The sequence below is a fragment of the Leucoraja erinacea genome, unplaced genomic scaffold (assembly GCF_028641065.1).
Source record: "Leucoraja erinacea ecotype New England unplaced genomic scaffold, Leri_hhj_1 Leri_1204S, whole genome shotgun sequence".
NCBI classification, from domain to species: Eukaryota; Metazoa; Chordata; class Chondrichthyes; order Rajiformes; family Rajidae; genus Leucoraja; species Leucoraja erinaceus.
This window is the reverse complement of record NW_026575456.1, coordinates 35,001-47,753: the sequence shown is the minus strand read 5'-3', so window position 1 is coordinate 47,753 and position 12,753 is coordinate 35,001. Positions and strand designations below refer to the sequence as shown.

Sequence of the window (12,753 nt, the reverse complement as noted above, 5' to 3'; positions counted from 1 at the left end):
TCTTGCTTCTGACTGCAAGCAATAGAATGTCATTAAGTTACAGAGCAACATAGAAAGATAGAAAATAGGCGCATGAAAGACATTCTTGCCATAGAGGGAGTACAGAGAAGGTTCACCAGACTGATTCTATTATCTAAATGGTGGCCGATTGGGAAAGGGGGAGATGCAGCGAGACCTGGGTGTCATGGTACACCAGTCATATAACCATATAACAATTACAGCACGGAAACAGGCCATCTCGGCCCTACAAGTCCGTGCCGAACAGATTTTTTTTCCCCTTAGTCCCACCTGCCTGCACTCGTACCATAACCCTCCATTCCCTTCTCATCCATATGCCTATCCAATTTATTTTTAAATGATACCAATGAACCTGCCTCCACCACTTCCACTGGGAGCTCATTCCACACCGCCACCACTCTCTGCGTAAAGAAGTTCCCCCTCATATTACCCCTAAACTTCTGTCCCTTAATTCTGAAGTCATGTCCTCTTGTTTGAATCTTCCCTATTCTCAAAGGGAAAAGCTTGTCCACATCAACTCTGTCTATCCCTCTCATCATTTTAAAGACCTCTATCAGGTCCCCCCTTAACCTTCTGCGCTCCAGAGAATAAAGACCTAACTTATTCAACCTATCTCTGTAACTTAGTTGCTGAAACCCAGGCAACATTCTAGTAAATCTCCTCTGTACTCTCTCTATTTTGTTGACATCCTTCCTATAATTTGGTGATCAAAATTGTACACCATACTCCAGATTTGGTCTCACCAATGCCTTGTACAATTTTAACATTACATCCCAGCTTCTATACTCAATGCTCTGATTTATAAAGGCTAGCATACCAAAAGCTTTCTTTACCACCCTATCTATATGAGATTCCACCTTCAAGGAACTATGCACGGTTATACCCAGATCCCTCTGTTCAACTGTATTCTTCAATTCCCTACCATTTACCATGCACGTCCTATTTTGATTTGTCCTGCCAAGGTGTAGCACCTCACATTTATCCAGCATTAAGGTAGGCATGCAGGTGCAGCAGGCAGTAAAGAAAGCGAATGGTATTGTGGCTTTCATAGCAAGAGGATTTGAGTATAGGAGCAGGGAGGTTCTACTGCAGTTGTACAGGGTCTTGGTGAGACCACACCTGGAGTATTGCGTGCAGTTTTGGTCTCCAAATCTGAGGAAGGACATTATTGCCATAGAGGGAGTGCAGAGAAGGTTCACCAGACTGATTCCTGGGATGTCAAGACTGTTTTATGAAGAAAGACAGGATAGACTTGGTTTATACTCTCTAGAATTTAGGAGATTGAGAGGGGATCTTATAGAAACTTACAAAATTCTTAAGGGGTTGGACAGGCTAGATGCAGGAAGATTGTTCCCGATGTTGGGGGAAGTCCAGGACAAGGGGTCACAGTTTAAGGATAAGGGGGAAATCCTTTAAAATCGAGACGAGGAGAACTTTTTTGGGGGGATCAGAGGGTATGGAGAGAAGGCAGGTACGGGATACTAAGTTGGATGATCAGCCATGATCATATTGAATGGCGAATGGTGCAGGCTTGAAGGGCCGAATGGCCTACTCCTGCACCTAATTTCTATGTTTCTATGTTTCTATGATTCCTGGGATGGCAGGACTTTCATATGAAGAAAGACTGGATAGACTCGGCTTGTACTCGCTAGAATTTAGAAGATTGAGGGGGGATCTTATAGAAACGTACAAAATCCTTAAGGGGTTGTGGACAGGCTAGATGCAGGAAGATTGTTCCCGATGTTGGGGAAGTCCAGAACAAGGGGCCACACACACACACAGTTTAAGGATAAGGGGGAAATCTTTTAGGACCGAGATGAGAAAAACATTTTTTTTTCACACACAGAGAGTGGTGAATCTGTGGAATTCTCTGCCACAGAAGGTAGTTGAGGCCACACAGTTCATTGGCTGGATTTAAGAGGGAGTTAGATGTGGCCCTTGTGGCTAAAGGGGATTAGGGGGTATGGAGAGAAGGCAGGGATGGGATACTGAGTTGAATGATCAACAAAATAGAGAGAGTACAGAGGAGATTTACTAGAATGTTGCCTGGGTTTCAGTAACTAAGTTACAGAGAAAGGTTGAACAAGTTAGGGCTTTATTCTTTGGAGCGCAGAAGGTTAAGGGGGGACTTGATAGAGGTCTTTAAAATGATGAGAGGGATAGACAGAGTTGACGTGGATAAGCTTTTCCCACTGAGAGGAGGGAAGATGCAAACAAGGGGACATGACTTGAGAATTAAGGGACAGAAGTTTAGGGGTAACATGAGGGGAACTTCTTTACTCAGAGAGTGGTGGCTGTGTGGAATGAGCTTCCAGTGAAGGTGGTGAAGGCAGGTTCGTTTTTATCATTTAAAAATAAATTGGATAGTTATATGGACGAGAAAGGTATGGAGGGTTATGGTCTGAGCGCAGGTATATGGGACTAGGGGAGAATACGTGTTCGGCACGGACTAGAAGGGTCGAGATGGCCTGTTTCCGTGCTGTAATTGTTATATGGTTATATCAGCCATGAACATATCGAATGACGGTGCAGGCTAGAAGGGCCGAATGGCCTACTCCTGCACCTATTTTCTATGTCTTTGTCTATGAGTAGGCCATTAGGCCCTTTGACCCAGCACCACCATTCAATACAATCATGGCTGACTATCCTAAATCAGTGCCCTGTTCCTGCTTTCTCCCTTTATCCCTTGATTCTGTTACCCGAAGAGTTGTATCTAAAGGGCCTGTCCCACCAGCATGCGATTGCATGCGTCTAGCGCAAGCAAACGTGGTGGCTTGAGGCGGGGCCGGTCCCACTCGCAACGGCGGAGGCGTGTGGAGCTGGTCCCGACATCATATTCGCCAATCAGCTGGGCAGGAGGCGTTGGAAAAATGGGCTGAAAGATGGCAGATGGAGTTTAATGCTGATAAATGTGAGGTGCTACACCTTGGCAGGACAAATCAAAATAGGACGTACATGGTAAATGGTAGGGAATTGAAGAATACAGTTGAACAGAGGGATCTGGGAATAACCGTGCATAGTTCCTTGAAGGTGGAATCTCATATAGATAGGGTGGTAAAGAAAGCTTTTGGTATGCTAGCCTTTATAAATCAGAGCATTGAGTATAGAAGCTGGGATGTAATGTTAAAATTGTACAAGGCATTGGTGAGACCAAATCTGGAGTATGGTGTACAATTTTGGTTGCCAAATTATAGGAAGGATGTCAACAAAATAGAGAGAGTACAGAGGAGATTTACTAGAATGTTGCCTGGGTTTCAACAACTAAGTTACAGAGATAGGTTGAATAAGTTAGGTCTTTATTCTCTGGAGCGCAGAAGGTTAAGGGGGGACCTGATAGAGGTCTTTAAAATGATGAGAGGGATAGACAGAGTTGACGTGGACAAGCTTTTCCCTTTGAGAATAGGGAAGATTCAAACAAGAGGACATGACTTCAGAATTAAGGGACAGAAGTTTAGGGGTAATATGAGGGGGAACTTCTTTACGCAGAGAGTGGTGGCGGTGTGGAATGAGCTCCCAGTGGAAGTGGTGGAGGCAGGTTCATTGGTATCATTTAAAAATAAATTGGATAGGCATATGGATGAGAAGGGAATGGAGGGTTATGGTACGAGTGCAGGCAGATGGGACTAAGGGGAACAAAATTTGTTCGGCATGGACTTGTAGGGCCGAGATGGCCTGTTTCCGTGCTGTAATTGTTATATGGTTATATGGTTATATGGTGCCGACTGAATTTGGACATCGCACGGCGTCTGGCAGTGACGTCATCGCGCAACGCCACGTGCTAGGCGTATGCCGTCAAGATGCTGCGTACGGCATCGAGACGCTACATACGCCCGTCGAGACGCTGCGTACGGCCTCAAGCGACCACGTTAAGTCGCGCTTGCCGCATGCAGGTCGCATGCTGGTGAGACTCTCCCTCAACTCTTTCTTGAAAACATCCAGTGAATTGGCCTCCACTGCCTTCTGTGGCAGAGAATTCCACCGATTCACAAATCTCTGGGTGAAAAAGCTTTTCCACATCACAGTCCTAAATGGCTTACCCCTTATTCTTAAACTGTGGCCACTGATTCTGGACTCCCCCAACATCGGGAAAACATTTACTGTATCTAGTTTGTCCATATAACCATATAACAATTACAGCACGGAAACAGGCCATCTCGGCCCTACAAGTCCGTGCCAACACAACTTTTTTTCCCCTTAGTCCCACCTGCCTGCACTCATACCATAACCCTCCATTCCCTTCTCATCCATATGCCTATCCAATTTATTTTTAAATGATACCAACGAACCTGCCTCCACCACTTCCACTGGAAGCTCATTCCACACCGCTACCACTCTCTGAGTAAAGAAGTTCCCCCTCATGTTACCCCTAAACTTCTGTCCCTTAATTCTGAAGTCATGTCCTCTTGTTTGAATCTTCCCTATTCTCAAAGGGAAAAGCTGATCCACATCAACTCTGTCTATCCCTCTCATCATTTTAAAGACCTCTATCAAGTCACCCCTTAACCTTCCGCGCTCCAGAGATTAAAGACCTAACTTATTCAACCTTTCTCTGTAACTTAGTTGTTGAAACCCAGGCAACATTCTAGTAAATCTCCTCTGTACTCTCTCTATTTTGTTGACATCCTTCCTATAATTGGGCGACCAAAATTGTACACCATACTCCAGATTTGGTCTCACCAATGCCTTGTACAATTTTAACATTACATCCAAGCTTCTATACTCAATGCTCTGATTTATAAAGGCTAGCATACCAAAAGCTTTCTTTACCACCCTATCTATATGAGATTTCACCTTCAAGGAACTATGCACGGTTATTCCCAGATCCCTCTGTTCAACTGTATTCTTCAATTCCCTACCATTTACCATGTAAATCTGTCCACCTGTTCAATCCCTTAAGAATTTTAGATGTCTCTATAAGATGCCCTCTCATCCTTCTAAATTCTAGTGAATATAAGCCCAGTCGATCCATTCTTTCATAATATGCCAGTCCCGCCATACCGGGAATTAACCTGGTGAACTTGTTTACACTCATGTGTCCCTGATACGTTGCATGCTGGTGGGCCACACACTCATCTCCCTGCTACCTTCCAAATAGAAGGTACAGGAGCATGAAGACTGCAACAACCAGGTTCAGGAATAGCTACTCCCCCACAGCCATCAGGCTATTAAACCTGGCTCGGACAAAACTCTGAACATTAATAACCCATTATCTGTTATTTGCACTTCATCAGTTTATTTATTCATGTGTGTGTGTATATTTATATTGCGGTATATGGACACATTGATCTGTTCTGTAGTCAATGCCTACTATGTTCTGTGTGCTGAAGCAAAGCAAGAATTTCATTGTCCTATACAGGGACACATGACAATAAACTCACTTGAACTTGAACTTGATAGGAGACCATCTTTAGCACACCAGAACATAGTAGACATTGACAACAGAACAGATCAGTGTGTCCATATACCATTGTATGCAGTTGTACAGGGTCTTGGTGAGACCACACCTGGAGTATTGCGTACAGTTTTGGTCTCCAAATCTGAGGAAGGACATTATTGCCATAGAGGGAGTGCAGAGAAGGTTCACCAGACTGATTCCTGGGATGTCAGGACTGTCTTATGAAGAAAGACTGGATAGACTTGGTTTATACTCTCTAGAATTAGGAGATTGAGAGGGGATCTTATAGAAACTTACAAAATTCTTAAGGGGTTGGACAGGCTAGATGCAGGAAGATTGCTCCCGATGTCAGGGAAGTCCAGGACAAGGGGTCACAGCTTAAGGATAAGGGGGAAATCCTTTAAAACCGAGATGAGAAGAACTTTTTTCACACAGAGAATCTCTGGAACTCTCTGCCACAGAGGGTAGTTGAGGCCAGTTCATTGGCTATATTTAAGAGGGAGTTAGATGTGGCCCTTGTGGCTAAAGGGATCAGAGGGTATGGAGAGAAGGCAGGTACGGGATACTGAGTTGGATGTTCAGCCATGATCATATTGAATCACGGTGCAGGCTCGAAGGGCCGAATGGCCTACTCCTGCACCTAATTTCTATGTTTCTATGTTTCTATAAATATATACACACATGAATAAATAAATTGGTAAAGTGCCAATAAACAGATTATGGGCTATTTATGTTCAGAGTTATGTCCTTGCCGAGTTTAATATCCTGATGGCTGTGGGGAAGTAGCTATTCCTGAACCTGGACGTTGCAGTCTTCAGGCTCCTGTACCTCAGCGGGTCAGGCAGGGAGCATCTCTGTGGAGAACGTGGACAGGTACAAAGTGCTGGAGTAACTCAGCGGGTCAGGCAGGCAGCATCTCTGTGGAGAGAAGGAGTGGGTGACTTTTGGGGTCGAGACCCTCCTTCAGACTGAGAGTCGGGGGAGAGGGAGATGCAGAGACAAGGAAGGGCAAGGTGTGAAAACGGGATGGTGATCAGTTTATTTTTCTGAAGAGAGAGAAAGAAAGAAAGCGTAAAAAAAAGCGCGACGGGTACTGGTCGGAACGTACGGGTCGGAGAGAGACTGGAAGATTAAGGATTAGACACAAAGTGCTGGAGTAACTCAGCGGGTCAGGCAGGCAGCATCTCTGTGGAGAACGTGGACAGGTGACGTTTCGGTCAGGGTGCTTTTTCCTAATCTGCCTGACCCACTGAGTTACTCCAGCAATTTGCGCCCATTTTCTAAACTTGCACAAGACATTGGTGAGGCAACATTTGGACTAGAGTCTTTAGTTTTGATCACCAATTTCCCTCCTGGGATTAATAAAGTTCTAGCGTATCATGTGGTACATAGATTGGAAGGTTTAGAGGAATTCAGACATCGGAGAGACACAAGATGAAAACAGGCCCCTTGACACAATGATTCAGCGCCGACCAGCGATCACCCCGTACGCTCGCATATAACAATTACAGCACGGAAACAGGCCATCTCGGCCCATACAAGTCCGTGCCGAACAAATTTTTTTCCCCCTTAGTCCCACCTGCCTGCACTCATACCATAACCCTCCATTCCCTTCTCATCCATATGCCTATCCAATTTATTCTTAAATGATACCAATGAACCTGCCTCCACCACTTCCACTGGAAGCTCATTCCACACCGCTACCACTCTCTGAGTAAAGATGTTCCCCCTCATGTTACCCCTAAACTTCTGTCCCTTAATTCTGAAGTCATGTCCTCTTGTTTGAATCTTCCCTATTCTCAAAGGGAAAAGCTTGTCCACGTCAACTCTGTCTATCCCTCTCATCATTTTAAAGACCTCTATCAAGTCCCCCCTTAACCTTCTGCGCTCCAGAGAATAAAGACCTAACTTATACAACCTATCTCTGTAATTTAGTTGTTGAAACCCAGGCAACATTCTAGTAAATCTCCTCTGTACTCTCTCTATTTTGTTGACATCCTTCCTATAATTGGGCGACCAAAAATTGTACACCATACTCCAGATTTGGTCTCACCAATGCCTTGTACAATTTTAACATTACATCCCAGCTTCTATACTCAATGCTCTGATTTATAAAGGCCAGCACACCAAAAGCTTTCTTTACCACCCTATCTATATGAGATTCCACCTTCAAGGAACTATGCACGGTTATTCCCAGATCCCTCTATTCAACTGTATTCTTCAATTCCCTACCATTTACCATGTAAATCTGTCCACCTGTTCAATCCCTTGAGAATTTTAGATGTCTCTATAAGATGCCCTCTCATCCTTCTAAATTCTAGGTACAGCTACACTAGTCCCACCTGCCTGCGCTTGGTCCATATCCCTCCAAACCCGTCCTATCCATGTACCTGTCCAACTTTTTCTTAAACAATGGGATAGTCCCTGCCTCAACTACCTCCTCTGGCAGCTCGTTCCATACACCCACCACCCTCTGTGTGAAGAAGTTACCCCTCAGATTCCTATTAAATCTTTTCCCCTTCACCTTGAACCTATGTCATCTGATCCTCGATCCCCTACATTGGACAAGAGACTCTGTGCATCTACCCGATCTATTCCTCTCATGATTTTGTACAGCTCTATAAGATCACCCCTCATCCACCTGCGCTCTGAGGAATAGAGACCTGGACTGCTTGACCTCTCCCTGTCGCTCGCACCCTCCTGGCAACATCCTCGTAAATCTTCAACGAACCCTTTCAAGCTTGACAATATCTTTCCCATAACATGGTGCTCAGAACTGGACACAGTACAGGTGCACAACCTTTTATCCGAAAGCCTTGGGACCAGACACTTTTCGTAATTCAGAATTTTTCGGCTTTCGGAATGGAAGATTTTTAGCGTAGATTTTAACGGCTGGCGCAGTGGCAGAGTGCTCGGCTCATATCCGCAAGGACGCGAGTTTACGCCTCGATCCCGGCAGTTACCCGATCGCGAGTTTGAGTCTTCAATGTAGTTTTTTCTTGCAGAATAGGAGAGAATAGGGAGGGTTAGGCTGGGATCATTCTCTGCGAGATGATCTTAGTGCGGGAGACAAGTGTAGGAGAGGTGTACTGACTGTGTGGGCAGAACTTTGGAAGTGATTGCCCACCATTCTCAAAAGCCGTTGTGTCTCCCTGTCCCTCCAACTACAGAGGAATCCGCTCCCCGATGGGCCGCTACGGCGACAAGTGGCAGTTCGCCCACAGCCCGAGCTGCGCCCCCTCATCCGCAACCCGGGTTCCTCTAGAGTTGGAGCGGGGCTGGGCTAGAGTTGCTGCTGGCTGTGAGTCTCTGGGATCTCCGTGCTTGCAGTCGGTGTCCCGTTGGTCCTGACGTCTCCGGTCACCCCTCTGGACTGGAGCTGAGACTGTGAACTGTACCGCCCTTGCCCCCTCCCTCTGCAACTGCAAACAACCCCACAGTTCCCAGTCTCAGCTCCTGTACAGGGGGGTGGCCGGAGACGTCACAGCCCGAGCTGCGCCCCCTCATCCGCAACCCCAAGACCAAGACGCACCTTGCACATCATCAGCTGCTGTCCCTATGGGGAGCGCGTTCCTCTGGAGTTGGAACGGGGCTGGGCTGCTGCTGGCTGTGGGTCTCTGGGTTCTCCGTGCTTGCAGTGGGCCTGGGGGTCGGTGTCCCGTTGGTCCTGACGTCTCCAGTGACTGGCACTGACCTGCTGGCAACTCCGACGTGAAGACAGTGCAAAGCCCCCGCGCCGGTGCAATGCGCGGGGAGCTGGAGAGGAGAGGGAAGGGGTCACACATATGGCCGGGAAGCAGAGGGGTGTAGGTGGGGTGAAACTGAAGGGAGCGACAATCTGCTGCTGCCTGCACGCTGAGTTAAAAAGTTCCCACGCAAGACTCACGATACACTGTGTATCGTGTCTACCGTGGGAACTTTTTAATTCAGCGGGCAGGCGGCACCATATTGTCAATTATTAACCCTCCCGCGCAATATACCCTCACCTTCTCTTTTATGAATGGGGATTTAGTTCCCCTTTCTTCGAGGACCGACCGGAGGTTCCGCTGTCACCTCTGCGGGCCGCCCTCGGTGAACGTTTTCAAGGACCTTTCTTCAAGGACCGAAAAAATGTCGCTATTCGGAGGTTTTCGTTATTTGGAACTTCGGATAAAAGGTTGTGCACCTGTATTCTAAATGCAGTCTCGTCCAAAGATCTTTGGTCTCGCCAACGTCTTGTACAATAATAATAATAATAATAATAATTTTATTTATAGAGCACTTTAAAAACAAACATAGCTGCAACAAAGTGCTGTACATCACTAATCATTGACAAAAAAGTTAATACACACCAAAAATAACAATCAAAAGAAATAGTAGGAAAAGACATGTCAAATAAAGAAACATCAAAAACACCACAAACAGAAGCAAAGCCTCAGGCATGGTCAAAAGCCAGGGTGTACAAATGTGTTTTAACACTGGATTTGAAGATGGACAGTGAGGGGGCCTGTCTGATGTGCAACGGCAGGGTGTTCCAGAGTGCCGGAGCAGCAACAGAGAAGGCTCTATCCCCTCTGAGCCTCCGACTAGACCTCGGTACCTCCAGGAGCAGCTGTCCAGCTGACCTGAGGGACCGGGCAGGAGCGTATGGGTGGAGCAGCTCAGAGAGGTAAGGCGGGGCGAGCCCATTCAGAGATTTAAAAACAAATAACAGTACCTTAAAACGAACTCGAAAGTGCACCGGGAGCCAGTGGAGGGAGGCCAGAATTGGCGATATGTGCTCCCTCTTTCGAGTCCCTGTTAAAAGGCGAGCAGCAGCATTCTGAACCTACTGGAGACGAGCCAGTGAAGAACGAGCAACACCAAAATAGAGCGCGTTACAGTAATCCAGCCTAGATGTAATAAAGGCATGGATTACTGTCTCAAAATGCTGCCGCTCGAGAATGGGCTTCACCTTCGCCAGCTTCCTTAGGTGAAAGAAGCTGGATTTAACCACCGCGCATATTTGGCGATCTAATTTAAAGTCACTGTCCATCCTAAAACCCAGGTTCACAACTGTTGGCTTCACGTACCTTGACAATGGACCTAAATCAACAAATGGAGGTTCACGGCAGCCATTGGGATCAAATAAAATCACCTCTGTCTTCTTTTCATTAAATCCAAGAAAGTTTAGGGCCAGCCAGGACTTAATGTCATCAAGACAAGACAGAAGCGATTTTACAGAAAAGGCGTCTTCCCCCCTCAGCGGCAAATAAAGCTGGGTATCATCTGCATAACAGTGGAAAGAGATGGCATTCAAGTGCAACATGACCTCCCAACCTCTATACTCATGGGGCGCCTTGGTCGGCATGGACAAAATGGGCCGAAGGGTTTGTTTCTCCATGACCTACCTCACGTCAACACGAGCCAAAGGCACCATCTCAGGTCCATACTGCAGAGACGACACCAATTTGGTTCCCATGGAGTAGCGAGCTTTGGAGAGGGAAAACCAGCCCTACGGAAGGAGATTCAGATTCAGATTCGATTTTAATTGTCATTGTCAGTGTACAGTACAGAGACAACGAAATGCATTAGACAACGAAACGAGATCAGAAGCATTGAACAATGAAGAGAGCTACACCTTCTCAGTGGCGCAGCTGTAGAGCTACATAGAAACATAGAAAATAGGTGCAGGAGTAGAGGCCATTCGGCCCTTCGAGCCTGCACCATTCGCCATTCAATATGATCATGGCTGATCATCCAACTCAGTATCCCATCCCTGCCTTCTCTCCATACCCCCTGATCCCTTTAGCCACAAGGGCCACATCTAACTCCCTCTTAAATACAGCCAATGAACTGTGTGGCCTCAACCACCTTCTGTGGCAGAGAATTCCACAGATTCACCACTCTCTGTGTAAAAAAAGATTTTCTCATCTCGGTCCTAAATGACTTCCCTCTTATCCTTAAACTGTGTGGCCCCTTGCTCTGGAATTCCCCATCATCGGGAATAATCTTCCTGCATCTAGCCTGTCCAACGCCTTAAGAAGTTTCTATAAGATCCCCCCTCAATCTTCTAAATTCTAGCGAGTGCATAGGTAGTTGAGGCCAGTTCATTGGCTATATTTAAGAGGGAGTTAGATGTGGCCCTTGTGGCTAAAGGGATCAGGGGGTATGGAGAGAAGGCAGGTACGGGATACTGAGTTGGATGATCAGCTATGATAATATTGAATGGCGGTGCAGGCTCGAAGGGCCGAATGGCCTACTACACCTATTTTTTATGTTTCTATGTTACAAGCCGAGTCTATCCAGTTTTTCTTCATATGAAAGTCCTGCCATCCCAGGAATCAGTCTGGTGAACCTTCTCTGTACTCCCTCTATGGCAAGAATGTCCTTCCTCAGATTAGGAGACCAAAACTACGCAATACTCCAGGTGCGGTCTCACCACGACCCTGTACAACTGCAGTAAAACCTCCCTGCTCCTATACTCAAATCCTTACTGCTCGCAGTGCCAAGACCCGGGTTCGATCCTGACTGCGGCTGCTGTCTGTACGGAGTTTGTACGTTCATCCCCGTGACCTGCGTGGGTTTTCTCCGAGATCTTCGGTTTCCTCCCACACTCCAAAGACGTGGAGGCTTGTAGGTTAATTAGCTTGGTATACATGTAAATTGTCCCCAGTGTGTGTAGGATAGTGTTTGTGTGCGGGGATCGCTGGACTGGGTGGGCCGAAGGGTCTGTTTCCACGCTGTATCTCTAAACTAATCTAAAGCTAAATTGAACTAGGAAGAGATCTGCACTTCAAGCAAAGCTGCCAGCATAACCATTGAAAAGATTGCAAAGACTGGGCTTGTATTCACTGGAGTTTAGAAGGATGAGGGGGTTTATAAAAGGACTGGACAAGCTAGATGCAGGAAATATTTTCCCAATGTTGGGCAAGTCCAGAACTAGGGGCCACACACAGTCTTAGAATAAAGGGAAGGTCATTTAAGACGTTTTCACTAGTGGAGTCAAGGGATACGGGGAGAAGGCAGGGTTATTGATAGGGGACGATCAGCCATGATCACAATGAATGGCGGCGCTGGCTCGAAGGGCCGAATGGCCTCCTCCTGCACCTATTTTCTATGTTTCTATCTATGTTTCTACCTCTCTTTTCCCTTTCCCATTACTTTCTGTCTGAAGAAGGGTCTCGATCCGAAACGTCACCCATTCCTTCTCTCCAGAGATGCTGCACTTATGTGTGAAATGTTTTTAAATTTCATGTGTGATTCCCTGGGAAACGTCTTCTCATTTTTCACTGTACACCTGTTGCTTTGCAAGACAGAAACATGGAAAATAGGTGCAGGAGTAGAGGCCATTCGGCCCTTCGAGCCTGCACCATTCGCCA

The 12,753-nt window shown here is 46.4% G+C and overlaps 1 protein-coding gene across 1 annotated transcript in view; it reads right to left on the bottom strand.

Annotated features, from left to right (window-relative positions):
• Positions 1-6: 6 nt before the first annotated feature.
• The window catches only part of ccdc115 (coiled-coil domain containing 115), a gene marked incomplete at its 3' end in the record, with an annotated part of 17,404 nt that continues 4,657 nt past the window's right edge, over positions 7-12,753 (bottom strand). Inside the window, exons 2-3 of the mRNA XM_055665370.1 lie at positions 10,783-10,886; positions 7-12 (exon numbers count right to left, since the gene is read on the bottom strand). Of these exons, the coding sequence (XP_055521345.1) occupies positions 7-12; positions 10,783-10,886 (110 nt within the window). The remainder of the gene's footprint in view (positions 13-10,782; positions 10,887-12,753) is intronic.